Genomic DNA, 17,090 nt, shown 5'->3' with positions numbered 1-17,090 from the left:
TTTTTTTTTTTTGCTAAAAGGCTTAACCAATCAGGAGTTTGGGATCAAAAGTTAAAAGGTCTTCAGGCCCATTTAGTTTGTAAATCCTAACCTGCTAACTTCCTATAGTAATGGGCCAGAATTGCTGTTAGTGTGGTTGTTGTAAATAAATAAAATAAAAAGTGTGAGTTATTTAATAATTTGATATAAACTAATTAACTATAGGTCTATAGCGCTTAACTCCTTTATTCTCTCTTTTTTTTTTTTAAATGTTCATCTTGTTTCTCCTGTAACCTAAAGTATTCTATAGATGTAGGTTGCAGTATAGAGCCATATATTGTATGTGGTTAACTGAGAATATTCTGTAACGTATAGCATCTTCATGATCTACTCTATGTTTATCAATATATCATTATCAAAAAGGATTATTATGCTATATTATTTGATGACCCACCACTTGTAATTTTAAATATGACTTAATAAGCTTAGGATATAGGAATAGGACCACACTTTTTCTGTTAAAAAATTATATCAATGCGCGACAAAACCTTCTTTTTTTTTTCCTTACTAGAACGAGAGATTATGGATACGCGACAATGGAGTGATGAGTATATATTTTACCACACACGAGTTAGTCTGTGTACATGGAACCTCCTCATGCAACTACTTTTCTTTCGTATCATGGGACCACGTAATAAAGTTTCTGACGCTAATTACAATCATTAAACATAATCGTGGGAGATTAATTATTGGATTAAGGTAATCACTTTAAAATTGCAAATTGTGAACGAAAAAGAACATTAGACGATGGTGGACGTTGTCTTCGTCTTATTATTAAAGTGCTGACAAACTTAGGTTTTAAGTACCAAGTTGTAACATAGAAACGAATCTGCATGACGTAGAGCGACCAAGTTTTGATTTGTGTTGTTTAGATCAGACACGTTAAAACCAGCAACTTACTGTCTTGGTTTTGGTTGTTTAATAAGAAAAAATATCATATGGTGACCGATTAGAATGTGCAAGAGGTATATCCTTTTAGGGAAAGTTTTATATTTCGAATCACAACGCATGATACCATAAAGTTATATCGTCAATATTTATAACATATTGCGTTTATATCTATATATATTTTGTACAGTGTAAGCTCACCATCCTAGCTAAGTTTAGGTAGCGGTTTCACCTCGATTGTTTATTTTTATTTGTGTAAATTCATTTGTTAGTTCTAATTTCTAAACGTAAAAAAAAAAAATTTCAAAAAAAAAATTTCTAAACGTAAATTCCATGCAAAAATATAAAAGATATATGTTTGTATAGCATTTGCGTCTGCATATAAAACTATCTTCAAATAAAAGTGGTTTTACGTTTTTTATACATACAAACTAGCAAAGATTATGAATATTGTGTGTGCAGCTAAAAACCTAAAAATATATCAAAACTTGCTGTATAGCACATTAGTTATGGCTGCATTAGCCAAATGAGATTAACTATACATCTAACCCACATTCTCAAACCTATGATATCGAATGACGATCCACAACAACACATCTCCTCAAAATATCTAGGATTGGATAATATAGACAGTAACACAAGTTCCACTAATACTCAAAAAAAAAAAAAACATTAAAAATGTTAAATACAAGACGTAAATAATGCTGAAATTCCTTCTCAATAGAATGAATTAACAGTGAAATTACCTTGTTTGTTCTGTCTTCTTCATCGTCAACGCATTGGAAGGAGAAAAGATGCTTTTGTGGGTTTGATTAATTTTCACGTGCAAAAACCAAAATTTATAGGCTTTTGGGACTCGTCCTAAGTCATAAAACTCATGATCGCATTCTATAAATGGATCGGAGTGTGCCCTTTCGACCTTCAAATTAAGTTCAAACTATTCGCCACATTACAGTTTAAATTATTGATCGATAAATAGTATAAAGAGCTAAAACATTATGCTGTTATAGGTGATTATTATTATGTTTTAAAATAATTTGATTTTAATAATATGTTATAAGTACGAGTAAACATATATATAGCTGGATCACGTTTTTCTAGCAATACTATGCGATTGAGCTTGTTTGGTCGGTGTCGTTGTGGAGAGAGAGACCACCTGAGCTAAAACTAAGGACTAAATGTAGATCGTAGTTTTATTTAAGCATCTTCAAATAATTTATATGTGATTCTAAATTTATAATCTAATAATATAGAGATCTAGATAGAACAATTAATCATCATATTTACTGATAAAATATATTTTTTTTCAACAAAAATGAATTATATTAATGAATTAGAAAAGTCATTACACAAATGTTTTGATAACCAAGAGGGTGGTGAAAAACATCCTGAGTAGAAAATATTAGAGTTACAACCAAATTTAGCTAAATAATGAGCAACATAGTTGCAGGTTCTTGGAGAATAAACAATATAGCACGATCGAAAGCAAGAAATTCAGTAATCAATATCTGATTTGCTCATCAGGTGGAGAGATTCGCATGCTGGTACACAAGCCAAGTCTCAAACCTGCGCTTGTACTCGCCAGACAAGTATTACAGACCCAGTGAAGAGTTTATGTCCCATGAATAATACATTCTTCCTTTGTGATTCATACCAATGCCCTCTATAGCAGTGAGAGTAAATCAAGTAATGGTCTGGTTTGGTGCTTATTCTTAGTGTCTATAAACATTCTTAGTTTCTCTTGCCTATTTTCATTTCAATTTCACTTGGTACAAGCTTGTTTTTCTAAGGACATGTTTTCTATTGGAGAGAAAACTCTTTTGGAGTTTTGTATTGAATGGTCGGATATTTGTTAGAGGCATTTTAGTGTTTAAAAAACTTCCTATTGATGATCTCACTAGTTAGTACTCTATTTCATCAGTTTTGACAATTTTTTTCCTTCGAATCTAAGAATAGACTTTATCATACAACTTCGAAACAAGTCATGTTTAGGGGGTGAAGGTAAAAAGAAAAAAGTAATGTTAGTGGTACCGATTCATGTGTTTGGGTACAAAAGTTGTACATAGTTCAGTTTAACGAATCTGCTTCCTTTGCTGTTATGTAGAATTTCTAGATCAAGTGTCATTAGTAGTTCAATTGACAGAGTATCTCATGTTAATCGTTAATAAGAGTGGTATTTAGAAAAATATAAAAATATTTAAATTTTTGTTCCAACAAAATGTATGGAACTAAACTTTAAATCTCTTTTTACCTTAAATCTTTTAGTTATTAAAAAAATAGACAGTTGGCCAAAAAAATGTATTAATGATACAGTAGAAAAATTATCCATCACTCATCAAATCTAAATCATATAATTAAATTTCCCTTTACCAAAATTTTGTAATTATATGATTTAAATCATATAATTAAATTTCCTTTTACCAAAATTAATTAGTTCCCAACTAATATAGTAGTAATTTCTAATGGCAATTAAATTTCTAATAGCAATTGAATGTAATTTTTTATATATTTTAAAGTTAGTTTCATATTTGTACTTCCCAACTAATATAGTAAGATACTTAATCTACCAAAAAATTTTGTTCTACTATACACTAATCATATAATTAATTAGTTCTACTAAACACTAATTACCAAAAAAGCACTAATTAAAAACAGAGGAGAGAACAAGACAAACTTGGAAGCAGCAAAACGAATAAAACAAACGGATTTGAAGTTCTTAAAAACTAAAAAACAAAGAAGACTGTAATAAGAATAGAATGCTCGTGAAATAAAGCTTAATCTTCGCTGTCGATTGATTAGCGATCATGTGCCGCGAGAGACACGCTGACCACAATTTAACACATCTGAGCTCTTTGTTTATTTTTGTTTTAAGATATTAAAACTCAAAGCAAATCTTATTTTCTATATTAAAAAACATACAATTAGATCTTATCTTTCTAATGTAATCACTTCTAAATATATCTATTGATTGCTTTGGTTGACCTTGTATATCTATTTTAAGCTCACCCGCTATTATAATTCATAGTCTCCTATTCAAACTTTTTATCTCTAGATATTCTTAGTTCTCTCGTCATGTTCATGTTCAATCCTATCCACGAGATATATCATATTTGTTGGATGATTTGATATAGAATTATCGAGAAGACTCTAACTTTTATTTTCATTATCTTTCTTATTAATTCCTGTGAACTAGTTTAAATTATCTTTTGGAAAACGTTTAAAAATATGCCTGATAGAACTAAACTAGTTTATAATTAATTCCTGTGAACTAGTTTATTTTAAAATGTCTTAAAAACTAAACTATGCTTGATCTTAATTGGCTCTCCTAGATGTAGAAGAACAAACTTGGTGAGAAGACCATTCATGTAAAGAATGGAAAACACGAAGAAGATAATAAATTCGTTTGGATGATCTTAATTGCTTACCATTAGAGACTACCAAAAACATTTGATGATCTTAGAAACGTTTTGATATAATTTTGATTATAGCTAATATATACCGTTACAAAATGATGGTGGTGGTAGGAGTACATTTTTATCAGTAACATTTTCTTTTAGTCGGCTAAATCTCTACTTCTTTTTTCACCAAAATATCTATATCGCCAGCTTTTTTTTCGTTTTACCATTTGAATCAGTGATAATGGAGTTGAGTTTGTACTATACAGCAGTACAAGGAAGTTCTTCTAGAAGATTTTACTGAAAAGGGTCGCTTCTTTTCAACATACAAAGAATTTGCATTTAATGAATCAAAAGTATATTGCATTGCCATATATTTCTCCAATGTATTAAAATCTGAGATTTTGTGTTTCGTCCTCCACAGCTCACTCTTCGAGTTTACATTTTTTTTCTTGTCGTGGTCTACTTCATCTTTATGAAACATAATTCCTTATTTTCTTGGCTTATTTTAACTACAAAAAATGTAGTTTTACTATACAAGAATTTGTATTTTTCAAGGCTCGGAACTAGAAGGATCTCAGAATTATCATAAACAACGCGTAAAAGTACAAAGTTGGTGACCTTTTTTCCCTGCAAACTTTTTGTTCTACTATAGTATAAAAGTTACAAAGAAAAAAAAAATGTGGTAGATATATGAATTATATGTAAAACTTTGTTAAAATTATTCTAGCATTTAGTTAAATGCTTTTAGTGAAGAGTTCAATACTTTTCTCTATTCTTGTTCATCATAATTATTTTCTGTTTTCTGTTTTCTGTCTTTTAATGAAACAATAATTTCAAAATTAATTAAATAGTATATTTATCTTAATTTAGGCCAATGAGTTTCTAAATAGGGGCCCTGCTGGATACGTTTTTTTTGTGGTGCAGCAGATTAGTGCATAACTAAATACTGTATAAACAATGAGCCGCTGATGAAGTGTTCAACGTCGGTCGGTGTAAGGGTACGTGCCTCCCGAAAAGCCACGTGTGTGTTGTTGATCAAAGAACATGGGCGTGTGTGTGTGATCCCTTGACCAGTCAAATCACTCTTACTTTGGCACTTTCCTTTATACACACATTTGTATACGTAGACACATCATCATTTGTATAAGCTATTCAATTTGGGCATTCCTAATAATTCTGTGGGTATATGTTTTGAAACGTCGTAATTTATTGATGAGCTTTGTGTGTGTGTGTGTGTGTTTGGTTGATGAGCAACTCTTTTAAACAAGTGATTAGACATGTACTTAATATTTCGAAATTTGCTATGAATATATCTAATTTATCCATAGTTACAAAAAAAATATATATATGATTTAAAAATATTTTAATAAGGTAGAACATTTTTTTCTTAGTTTGTATGAAAATATCAACACAAGAGTCTTATACAAAAATACTAAAGCAGAGGAAATTTGTTTATCTCTCCAGAAATACTTCTTTGATTTTCCTTTTGTTTAAAATGGCGTTTTAAATAGCAATGCCATTTAACTTTCAAAATTATAAAACTTAAAAGAGGTTACATGTGTGGACGCGGTAGAGCGAAATCCCAAACATCGATAATGTGAAATTTATATATTAATTGAAGTTGTGTTTCGAGGAATGGATATGCTTATTTTAGTTTTAAAGTATACTGTACTACTTTCTTCCTTGATAAACGCACAAAAAATCCATTTGAAATATACATATTTTTTTGTTTGTTAAAGAGTTCTTCATCTTCTTTAGTTCTTTTAATAAAACTCACTGTTTGACGAAAACAAAAAATAACAACATAACTGACCATAGAGGTAACAAAACTCAAAAAAAATAAAAGGAAAAAAAAAAGAAAAAGAAAAAACACTCTATCTACAACAAAAATGAAAAATACAATGTTACATGACGTCCATGTCTGTCCTATAAAATGAAGGAATATTTATTTTCACTAGCTACACTTCGTTGGAAGAATTTGTTGTAACTACGCTTAAGATATTACTATAACTTATTTTAGGCAGTAAGAATTTGTTGCTCAGAAAAAAAAGGTAGCAAGAATTTTAAACATACCTTTAGCAATCTGACATCGGAAGTATGAACCGTTAGGCGACTGTCAAACTCAAAATAATTGAGCTTAAAAACATATCAACAAAAGTTACGTTATAAGGTAGTAAATGTTTAGCAAGATTTGGCTAGATTCAACGATAATATTATACCCTAGCTAGCTAATTAGCTATCAAACTTAGATCTATAATAAAAATATGAGATTCTCTGAAGTCGTTCTATTATAACAAAAGTTGTCAGGAGGGGGCATATAATTCAATATTTGAAAAATAAGATTCGATATATATTATTTTCAAATTAAAAAATAATTAGGTAATTTTATTATAATTTTCATAAACAAATAATAAAAATGCCTACATAAATACAACCGTTACTTCACTTGTTTCCTTCATACTATCAACCCCTCTCTCTCTCTCCCATTTCCTTTTCCGGCATAACTTGTGAGTGACCCCTAAACTCCATAACTTGCTTCTTCGATAAAGTGTCCTTTGCTTCTATCTCTATTAGTCTTACTTCTTCCCTAATCAACAGTCACAAAAAAGAGAATGTCGGGACGAAGATCACGTTCGAGACAATCATCAGGAACTTCAAGGATCTCCGAAGATCAAATCAACGATCTCATTCTCAAGTTGCAGCAGCTTCTTCCTGAGCTCAGGGATAGTCGTCGCTCCGACAAGGTACGCTAACTAACTCAACTAGTTTTGTCTTAAGAATATGGTGTATATATATATATGGCATGAAAATGATAATATATAGTATATTAACAGGTTTCAGCAGCAAGGGTGTTACAAGATACGTGCAACTACATAAGGAATCTGCATAGAGAGGTCGATGATCTAAGTGAGAGGCTATCTGAGTTACTTGCAAACACAGACACTGCTCAAGCTGCGTTAATCAGAAGTTTACTTACCCAATAATTCCTATCTTTTTCTTCTTCTTCTTCTTATTTTTTTCTGTTTTTTTTTTTTTGTTTTCTATAATAATAATAATAGTTTGCGGATTTGTTTTTTCTATAGATGATGATGACCTTATAAACGTTTAATGATACGAGTTCGTCACCTCTCCTTCGGTCATAAATATTCGCGTGTTTCCTATATCAAACCTTCGCCCTTTTTTCGGTTATTTTGTTTGTTTCTTTTTTTTCTTCTAAATATCTATTCCGTTAGGGTTTTGTCACCACAAATACTTGGCTATTTTCATTCTCTAAGCTTTATTGGTTTTGTGTCTTTTAGTAATTTAAAACATGTCAGAACAAGATACCTGATACATAAAGAACGACGTACTTGTAAGTTGTAATTAAAATATGCCATTTAAGAATTTCATATTTCATACTGTCTCGATCTTGTGATAACTGATAAAAAGAAGCTTACAGATCCTAAGTAAATGGTAAAAGTTCTAATTGACACATTCAAAAAAAAGGAGCAATTAGGAGACATTCTTCTGAAATTTAAGAAACAAAAATGCCGAACAAATGATTTTTATTTATTCCCCAAATCTTCCAAGAACATATTCAAAATATAGTCCACTAGTTAGTTTGGTGTTCATGACCACATATAGAGTGTCGAAGAAAAAAGGAAGGAACCATTATGAATAATATGGGCTTTCAAAATGGCGAAAGAAGAATACAAAGTTTTTATTATTATTATTATCAAATGGGTGTATTAGTTATTATTACTTATTAGGAGACAGAGCCATCGATGAAAATGAGACTGTCATTTCCGCATATTATAACTTTGAAAGGAATAGGAAGATCATGTTTATGGGCAATAAAGTATGGGGTGAACTTGACGCTATGCACTCAAAAGAAGCTCAAAAGGCTGCAAATTTCAAGCCATGACCTAAGTTTTGTTTTTGTCACTTTTTATTTTATGTTTTTCAAAATTTTATTTTCTTCCCATCAAAGAGATGTTTTATATTTTATTTTGAAAATAGATTATTTGAGAGAATTTTGCTTTCTTATAACCACGAGATCTCGTGCCGCAAATTAAAACCCAAGACTAATGTGTTTACTAACGGTTGTGGTAATTAAGTTGGAAAATTATTGTCATTTAAATGATCAAAGATGATTAAAATATCCCTAAACAATTACGATTTTTATATGGTGAATCTTAAATAACTGAAAACTATAAATGATTTTCTTATTTAGATGATATAATCATCAATTTCAATAGATAAAGTAACACAACAACTACAATAACTATGGATCGGATTGGTTGTCATATTAGAGAAATGAGAAAATAATTACATATGAGAGGTCAGTCATTTTCTCGAATTTAAGGAAACTCACACGTACATTATTTCCACTATATATAATTGTATTATGCTCCTAGTTAGATCGATTGTTCTCTAGTTATTAAATTTCATAGCTATATAAACCTATAACAGTTATCCTAATCGATAAAATGATCATTGAAGATCGAGATTACTAAAAAATCAATTAGAGGTAACAAAATGACTCACATAATTTTTTTAAAGAAAAAAGTAATAAAAAAGTATTGTTAAAAAAAGAAAGAAAAAAATGAATAAATTAACAAGTTAATACTAAAAACGAAAATATAAAAAGGATTTAAATTAATTAAAACGAAAATTCATTGAAAGAGCGTGGGGGACACGAGAGTTGCACGTGATGTAAAGAAGTCAATAGGGTAATTAATACAATAGGGGTGTGTGTGACAGGGAAGTTAAATACAACACGGAAACTCGTTTCCTTTCTCTCTAATTTTAGTTTTTAGGTTTTTTTTTTTCTTTAAACAATTTTAGTTTTACAATATTCAACCTTCCTTTTGCTTTCTCTGATCTCTCAAAATTCCAAAAACCTTCGAAACCCAAACACATTTTTTTTTAACCTCACCACTCTCTCATTTACACGGTTCTTCCTTTTTTAGCCGCGGGGGAAGAATGTCGATGACAGAGGCTGCAGGGAGAAAGATCAATCCATAGATGATAGATTAGTGTTTAATTTTGTTTCCCATTACAATTATCTCTTTAGGGTTTTTAGATGATTTAGACCTCTATAAATGGGGAATTGCTTTGGATCTTCCTCAAAGAATGAGGATGTTAACATTGACGACTCCTCAGTGAACTCCAAACCCTTTTCACGTAAGCCCCTTTCTCATTCTCTGTTTGATCTACTTTTTTGATTCCAATACGGACAGCTGAGAGCTACATTGTCTTGGATTCTCGTAATATCTAGCTAGTTATTAATGCATGTTGATATGAGTCTTAGTCTTACTCCAAAACCTCTTAGGTTTTTTTTGTAGTGTTACTTGATTCATCTCTAATGGTCTAATTCCCCTGTTCTTATATTATAAACTGTGATGTTGATATATAATGTCCCCAACATTTCTGTTTATTATGAACTGTGATGTGGTATATTGTTGTGGTCCAGGAGCTGAGAGTGATACTGGAAGAAGCTCGAATCTGTCATATCCATGGAGTTTAAAGCCTCTGATTACAAGAAAATGTGAAGCTAACAGCACTCTACCTGCACCTCACGGAGAAGGAGACATCATGCATTCTCAATATCTGAAGTCATTTACCTTAGATGAGCTAATGAATGCTACAGGAAACTTCTGTCCAGACAGTCTAATTGGAGAAGGAGGGTTTGGTTTTGTGCACAAGGGTTGTGTTAATGGTGGACCTGGAATCGAAGTAGCGGTTGCTGTAAAGAAGCTTAAAACTGAAGGGTTTCAGGGACACAAGGAGTGGCTGGTAAGCTTCTTTTTTGAAATTACTTNGTGTGTGACAGGGAAGTTAAATACAACACGGAAACTCGTTTCCTTTCTCTCTAATTTTAGTTTTTAGGTTTTTTTTTTTCTTTAAACAATTTTAGTTTTACAATATTCAACCTTCCTTTTGCTTTCTCTGATCTCTCAAAATTCCAAAAACCTTCGAAACCCAAACACATTTTTTTTTAACCTCACCACTCTCTCATTTACACGGTTCTTCCTTTTTTAGCCGCGGGGGAAGAATGTCGATGACAGAGGCTGCAGGGAGAAAGATCAATCCATAGATGATAGATTAGTGTTTAATTTTGTTTCCCATTACAATTATCTCTTTAGGGTTTTTAGATGATTTAGACCTCTATAAATGGGGAATTGCTTTGGATCTTCCTCAAAGAATGAGGATGTTAACATTGACGACTCCTCAGTGAACTCCAAACCCTTTTCACGTAAGCCCCTTTCTCATTCTCTGTTTGATCTACTTTTTTGATTCCAATACGGACAGCTGAGAGCTACATTGTCTTGGATTCTCGTAATATCTAGCTAGTTATTAATGCATGTTGATATGAGTCTTAGTCTTACTCCAAAACCTCTTAGGTTTTTTTTGTAGTGTTACTTGATTCATCTCTAATGGTCTAATTCCCCTGTTCTTATATTATAAACTGTGATGTTGATATATAATGTCCCCAACATTTCTGTTTATTATGAACTGTGATGTGGTATATTGTTGTGGTCCAGGAGCTGAGAGTGATACTGGAAGAAGCTCGAATCTGTCATATCCATGGAGTTTAAAGCCTCTGATTACAAGAAAATGTGAAGCTAACAGCACTCTACCTGCACCTCACGGAGAAGGAGACATCATGCATTCTCAATATCTGAAGTCATTTACCTTAGATGAGCTAATGAATGCTACAGGAAACTTCTGTCCAGACAGTCTAATTGGAGAAGGAGGGTTTGGTTTTGTGCACAAGGGTTGTGTTAATGGTGGACCTGGAATCGAAGTAGCGGTTGCTGTAAAGAAGCTTAAAACTGAAGGGTTTCAGGGACACAAGGAGTGGCTGGTAAGCTTCTTTTTTGAAATTACTTTATTATGATTTCCCTTGAGGCTATATATACCCTTTTAGAATCTTTACATGTGTTTGCTTTCTTCTTAAGAGGGAAGTGAATTATCTTGGAAGATTGCATCATCCAAATCTGGTGAAATTGATTGGATACTCCTTGGAAGACGAACAACGTCTTTTGGTTTACGAGTATATGCCTAATGGTAGTCTTGAAAATCATTTGTTTGAAAGTAAGTAAGAATTAAGTTNCGACTCCTCAGTGAACTCCAAACCCTTTTCACGTAAGCCCCTTTCTCATTCTCTGTTTGATCTACTTTTTTGATTCCAATACGGACAGCTGAGAGCTACATTGTCTTGGATTCTCGTAATATCTAGCTAGTTATTAATGCATGTTGATATGAGTCTTAGTCTTACTCCAAAACCTCTTAGGTTTTTTTTGTAGTGTTACTTGATTCATCTCTAATGGTCTAATTCCCCTGTTCTTATATTATAAACTGTGATGTTGATATATAATGTCCCCAACATTTCTGTTTATTATGAACTGTGATGTGGTATATTGTTGTGGTCCAGGAGCTGAGAGTGATACTGGAAGAAGCTCGAATCTGTCATATCCATGGAGTTTAAAGCCTCTGATTACAAGAAAATGTGAAGCTAACAGCACTCTACCTGCACCTCACGGAGAAGGAGACATCATGCATTCTCAATATCTGAAGTCATTTACCTTAGATGAGCTAATGAATGCTACAGGAAACTTCTGTCCAGACAGTCTAATTGGAGAAGGAGGGTTTGGTTTTGTGCACAAGGGTTGTGTTAATGGTGGACCTGGAATCGAAGTAGCGGTTGCTGTAAAGAAGCTTAAAACTGAAGGGTTTCAGGGACACAAGGAGTGGCTGGTAAGCTTCTTTTTTGAAATTACTTTATTATGATTTCCCTTGAGGCTATATATACCCTTTTAGAATCTTTACATGTGTTTGCTTTCTTCTTAAGAGGGAAGTGAATTATCTTGGAAGATTGCATCATCCAAATCTGGTGAAATTGATTGGATACTCCTTGGAAGACGAACAACGTCTTTTGGTTTACGAGTATATGCCTAATGGTAGTCTTGAAAATCATTTGTTTGAAAGTAAGTAAGAATTAAGTTAAATCCAACATTTATGTTTATGTTACTTTGCATTGTTCATGACCTGATGAATCTTGTTTATTCTAGGGGGTTCTAATGTGCTTTCTTGGTCACTGCGTATGAAAGTGGCGATTGGTGCTGCTAGAGGGCTTTGTTTTTTGCACGAAGCTAAGGATCAAGTCATTTACAGAGACTTCAAAGCAGCAAATATCCTTCTTGATTCAGGATTCAACCCAAAACTCTCAGACTTTGGGTTGGCCAAAGAAGGTCCAAAAGACAACCGTTCACATGTGACAACCCAAGTCATCGGTACAGAAGGTTACGCAGCTCCTGAATATCTAGCAACAGGTTTCTCTTTGTTTGATGGGTTTATTTGATATCCAATTTCAGTTAACAACGTCATAACATGAAAATTTCTAAAACACATTGATTGGTCTCTGCTTTTGGTCTCTGTCAGGTCATCTAACAACGAAATGTGACGTCTACAGCTTTGGTGTAGTCTTGCTAGAGATTCTATCTGGACGTAGAGCAATAGACAAAACCAAAGCTCGAGAAGAAGAGTACCTAGTGGAATGGGCGACACCTTACTTGCGAGACAAGCGAAAAGTGTTTAGGATAATGGACACGAAGCTTGTGGGTCAATACCCTCAGAAAGCAGCGTTTATGATGTCTTTCTTGGCTTTACAATGTATTGGAGAGGTTAAAGTTAGACCATCGATGCCTGAGGTCTTGTCTCTTCTTGAGAAAGTTCCAATTCCAAGACATCGAAAGAGTAAAAGCAGAGGTTTTGCTACTAACTCTTCTTCCAAACGGTTTCTCAGACATCCTAATTAAGGACTCAAAAACTCTTTGGCTTTTTGATCATTTCTTTTGTGGAACTGGAATATAGAAACCTTGTTTTTTTGTTACTTCATTAATAATAACTTACGATAAATTATGAAATATAGAAAAGAAAAAAAACCTTGGCCATGATCTATAATTAAGTTTTTAACCATACGTTACATCTTGTAATCTTAACTGAGCACACCTCATTCAGTTAGTGGCTATTGATTATACACAATCATCATGATCATTGACATTGTTATGTGTAATGTATATAAGAACATGTATATACTAGTAACTATTTACTCGAAATGATTGCATGTCATATATGCATGGAGAGAGGAAAAAGAGAAGTCTAATCCAAACCAAAACTCCCCTATCAATATAACCACCACTACTAATTAACATTAATCATATCTCTCGTAACTCCAAAATTAACAGGACAATCAATTCGCCGTCAATACCCCTCAGTTTCATCATCACTAATTCTACTTTTATTCTCTCTCCATATCTTACTACTACTACTACTCTCTCATCTGAATGCATATATATAAATCTTTTCACCTTCATCGATTTTTACAACTCAGCTTCTCTCTCTCTCTCTCCCTCTCTACAATGGCTGATCACAAAACCAAAGAAGAGAAGTCATTCTCATTCCTAACTCATTCACCATCCTTTGATCAAAGGTCAATTATAGAAGCTTTTGTTTAGTTTAATTTACTAGTAGTGTTTTTGTTTACTTATAATTTAATTTCTCTGTTTTCTTTTTGGTAAACGCATGCAGCTCCTTAAGTTATCCTCTATTTGACTGGGAAGAAGATCTTCTTGCTCTCCACGAAAGCTCTGCCTCTCAATCTTTTCCTTTGACTACAACTTCTCTGTCATTACCTGATCTTGAACCTTTGTCTGATGGTATAATATTTAGCTTTAGAGCTATCATATACATATATATATGTATGTACGTTGAGGTCTCATGGGTATTGCTTTGTTCTGTAGATGTACTCAATTCATACAGCTCTGCATCATGGAACGAAACGGAGCATAACAGAGGAAATGGTGCTTCATTGGAAAACAAGACTAAACATGGAGCAGTGCAAGAGACGACTAAGAAGAGGAAACTTAACGAGAGACGCAGAGAGAATAGCGTGAGAATCATCAGCGATATTAGTACTACCTACACGACTTGTCCAGCTTCAAAGGCACTGTCAATGGAAACTGTCTCTCGCTATTTCTATATGCCTATAACTCAGGCTGCTATAGAGCTCAACGTTGGTTTAACTCTTCTGAAAAGAAGATGTCGTGAATTGGGTATCCGGAGATGGCCTCATCGCAAACTCATGAGCCTAAAAACTTTGATCCGTAACGTCAAGGTATGTAGAAACAAGACATTAAACTCAGTATTAATTATTTTTTGGATCAGTGAATTGAATATGTTTTTAATTCTCTGTGATTAGGAGCTGCAGAAGATGGAAGGCGAAGAGAATGCAGGGAAACTGCAGAACGCGTTGGAAATGCTGGAGAAGGAGAAAAGGACGATTGAGGAGTTACCAGATTTGGAGTTTGAGGACAAGACAAAAAGGCTGAGACAAGCTTGTTTCAAGGCTAACCACAAGAGGAAGAAGAGGAGAAGTCTCAAGTCCGATCAGGCTCATATAGCTTCGTGTTCAAGCAGCGGATCAGTCGCTAGTGATGAATCAGTTAATGATGCAGGAATGGAGGAGAGTGATGAAGAAGTGAAGTATCTCTTGTGTGGTTTCTCAAATGAGTTTAGTAGTGGTTTGTGATTCTGTTTTTTTTGGTGATTGTAAAGCCAAATGCTTTTTGACTAATTCAATAAACATAAAATATGATACTGAATATTACCACCTTGAAGAGCAACAACATTAGTGTACTGCAGATGCTACTAACAAAGAAACAAAAACAGAGAGATGGGAAGAAAAGGGATAGACCTCATCTTTTTGGGTTCTTAAACATTAAGCTTCTCAATCTCTCTCCTTAGAGCATTAGCCCTGACCAAACTCCCAATGGTGTTCACAGCCAACTTGATGTCTTCCAAAGGACTACCTGGGGCAACCCTCTTGTACAGATAACTATCAAATGTCATCTTCTGAACATACTCATCAGCACACATCTCCACAAACGCTTCTCTAGCAGGGTTCGATCTGTAAAACACTTTCTGCAACACATCAAGCACCCTGTACGTTGGCAAGTATGTCTTATCCCATTTCTCCAAGTATTTCCTCAAGTCCCCTTCATCAATCATCTTCTTACCTGTTGCCAAAACACACATATAAGACTTTAGTATTATTCACTAGACACTTAAAACTCAAGAACTCGAAAAAGGCAGTTTTGTTTTAACTTACCATTCTGTGAACCTTCAACAATGGCTTCAGCACACATCCTACCACTCTTAGCAGCAAAGTAGATCCCTTCACCAGAGCATTTAGTCACATACCCTGCAGCATCACCAACAAGAGCCACTCTTTTCGAGAGCCTACGTGGTCTCGGGTGTTCAGGAATCGGATGAGCCTCAACACGGATGATCTTGCCTCCCAAAATCTTATCTTTAGCTCTGTTACGAGTAGCGAGCTGAAACTTCTTGATGTCACCTTTGTGAGTCACAGTCCCTGTTCCAACAGCTACATGGTCGCACTTAGGAAACACCCAACCATAGAAATCTGGAGACACGTCATCTCCAACATACATCTCAGCTAAATCCTCATAGTAAGTCATTTTGTCATCAGGAATCCTAATTCTCTCCTGAAAGATTCCAACTAAAACTCCATAAAAACATGATCTTTCAAAACTCCTAAACAGCTCTATTAAACTCAAAAGAAGGTAAGGGATTTGACCTGAAACGCAATAGCATAGTCGTAATCACCAGCATCAATAGATTTAGCAACCCTAGAGTTAGCTCCATCAGCACCAATGACAGCATCAACCTCCATTGTCTTCTTTGTTCCCGTAGATCCAGTTTTACCATCGTACTCAGTGTAATGCAGAGTGTAAGGCGAGTCCCAGTTCTCAGGATGATCCATCTTAAGGAAGAGACCATTAATAACAGTAGCACCATTCTTCTCAGCACGTTCTCTCAGGTACTGGTCAAGCACTTCTCTTCTCACCATACCAATGTACTCATGCTCCTTAAGCGTACGTCCAATGTCAACAGCGATGTTGGAAGGAGATATCATCTTCATCTTCGTCACTCTACGGTCAATGATGTCCAACGGCAAGTTGAACTCTCCGACCATACAGAGAGGTATGGCGCCACCGCAGGGCTTACAGTTGTCCATCTTACGCTCGATGAGAACCGTCTCGATACCTCCTTGAGCTAGAGTCTCCGCAGCTGCTCCGCCTGCAGGACCACCGCCGATGACGGCGACGCGGAGTTTACGGTTGGAAAGTTTGGGAGTGGATCTGGCTGCGGTAACACGGAGAGAGCTGCTACGTCGTTGAGGGAGAGAAAGTGATGACGGTACATGATGAGAGACGAAGTTGGTTTGCTCCGTTGATGATTGACGTAGTCCGGTGAAGGATTTGAGTGTAACCGTCGCCATTGTTCTTTAGAGAAAACAGCTTTGAGGAGTTCTGTGAACACACACACGCACTTGACTATGGAGTCTCTCTCTCTCTCTCCCTCTCTCTCGGCCTCTCGCTGCTTCAGCTCTGTTTTTGGTTAAATGTGTTTTTGTTTGAGTGGATTAGAAGATATTGTTGGAGATTTCCGAGGAATGTGTACCGTTGGATTGAGAAATGGACGGTGATGATGAGATGAGGATAAAGTTACGGGTTTGTGTTTTTTCTTTTTTGTGTAGATGTGGTGCCCATTCTGTGGACCAAGCGGCTGAGTTTTGGCCACGTAGGATAAGTTATGTGACTATTGTCTTTTTTGATCACTTATTTTTTATGGGCACAAGACATCCGTAGATTCTTTGGTTCGCACTTCGCACATATATGGTTCAATGGATATTTC

General features: G+C 34.4%; 4 protein-coding genes across 5 annotated transcripts; 3 read left to right on the top strand and 1 right to left on the bottom strand.

Annotated features, from left to right (window-relative positions):
- Positions 6,801-7,469, top strand: LOC104713089 (transcription factor PRE3). Its single transcript, XM_010430135.2, has 3 exons — positions 6,801-6,832; positions 6,924-7,069; positions 7,160-7,469. Exons 2-3 carry the CDS (start codon positions 6,938-6,940, stop codon positions 7,307-7,309), a joined length of 282 nt encoding a protein of 93 aa, XP_010428437.1. The 5' UTR covers positions 6,801-6,832; positions 6,924-6,937; the 3' UTR covers positions 7,310-7,469.
- LOC104713088 (protein kinase 2B, chloroplastic-like) lies at positions 9,116-13,203 on the top strand. 2 transcript variants are annotated; one of them, XM_019229759.1, is made up of 5 exons: positions 9,116-9,491; positions 9,781-10,103; positions 11,270-11,405; positions 12,383-12,643; positions 12,753-13,203. In XM_019229759.1, exons 1-5 carry the CDS (start codon positions 9,410-9,412, stop codon positions 13,127-13,129), a joined length of 1,179 nt encoding a protein of 392 aa, XP_019085304.1. In that variant the 5' UTR covers positions 9,116-9,409; the 3' UTR covers positions 13,130-13,203. The 2 variants fall into 2 exon arrangements, with proteins under 2 accessions (XP_019085304.1, XP_010428436.1); XM_010430134.2 differs by lacking the exons at positions 9,116-9,491; positions 9,781-10,103 and adding exons at positions 10,188-10,563; positions 10,853-11,175.
- LOC104713086 (protein RKD2) lies at positions 13,733-14,957 on the top strand. The gene is made up of 4 exons (XM_010430131.2): positions 13,733-13,803; positions 13,902-14,029; positions 14,114-14,487; positions 14,572-14,957. The coding sequence occupies exons 1-4, from the start codon at positions 13,733-13,735 to the stop codon at positions 14,899-14,901; spliced, it is 903 nt and encodes a 300-aa protein (XP_010428433.1). The 3' UTR covers positions 14,902-14,957.
- Positions 14,952-16,760, bottom strand: LOC104713087 (geranylgeranyl diphosphate reductase, chloroplastic; the record flags this gene model as incomplete). Its single annotated transcript, XM_010430132.2, is given in 3 exon segments — positions 14,952-15,388; positions 15,481-15,877; positions 15,970-16,760. Coding segments are annotated over 3 exon segments (1,407 nt in total). The 3' UTR covers positions 14,952-15,083.

This window comes from Camelina sativa, chromosome 9 (genome assembly GCF_000633955.1).
Source record: "Camelina sativa cultivar DH55 chromosome 9, Cs, whole genome shotgun sequence".
In the NCBI taxonomy this organism is placed as follows: Eukaryota; Viridiplantae; Streptophyta; class Magnoliopsida; order Brassicales; family Brassicaceae; genus Camelina; species Camelina sativa.
This window is presented reverse-complemented; position numbering and strand designations above follow the sequence as displayed.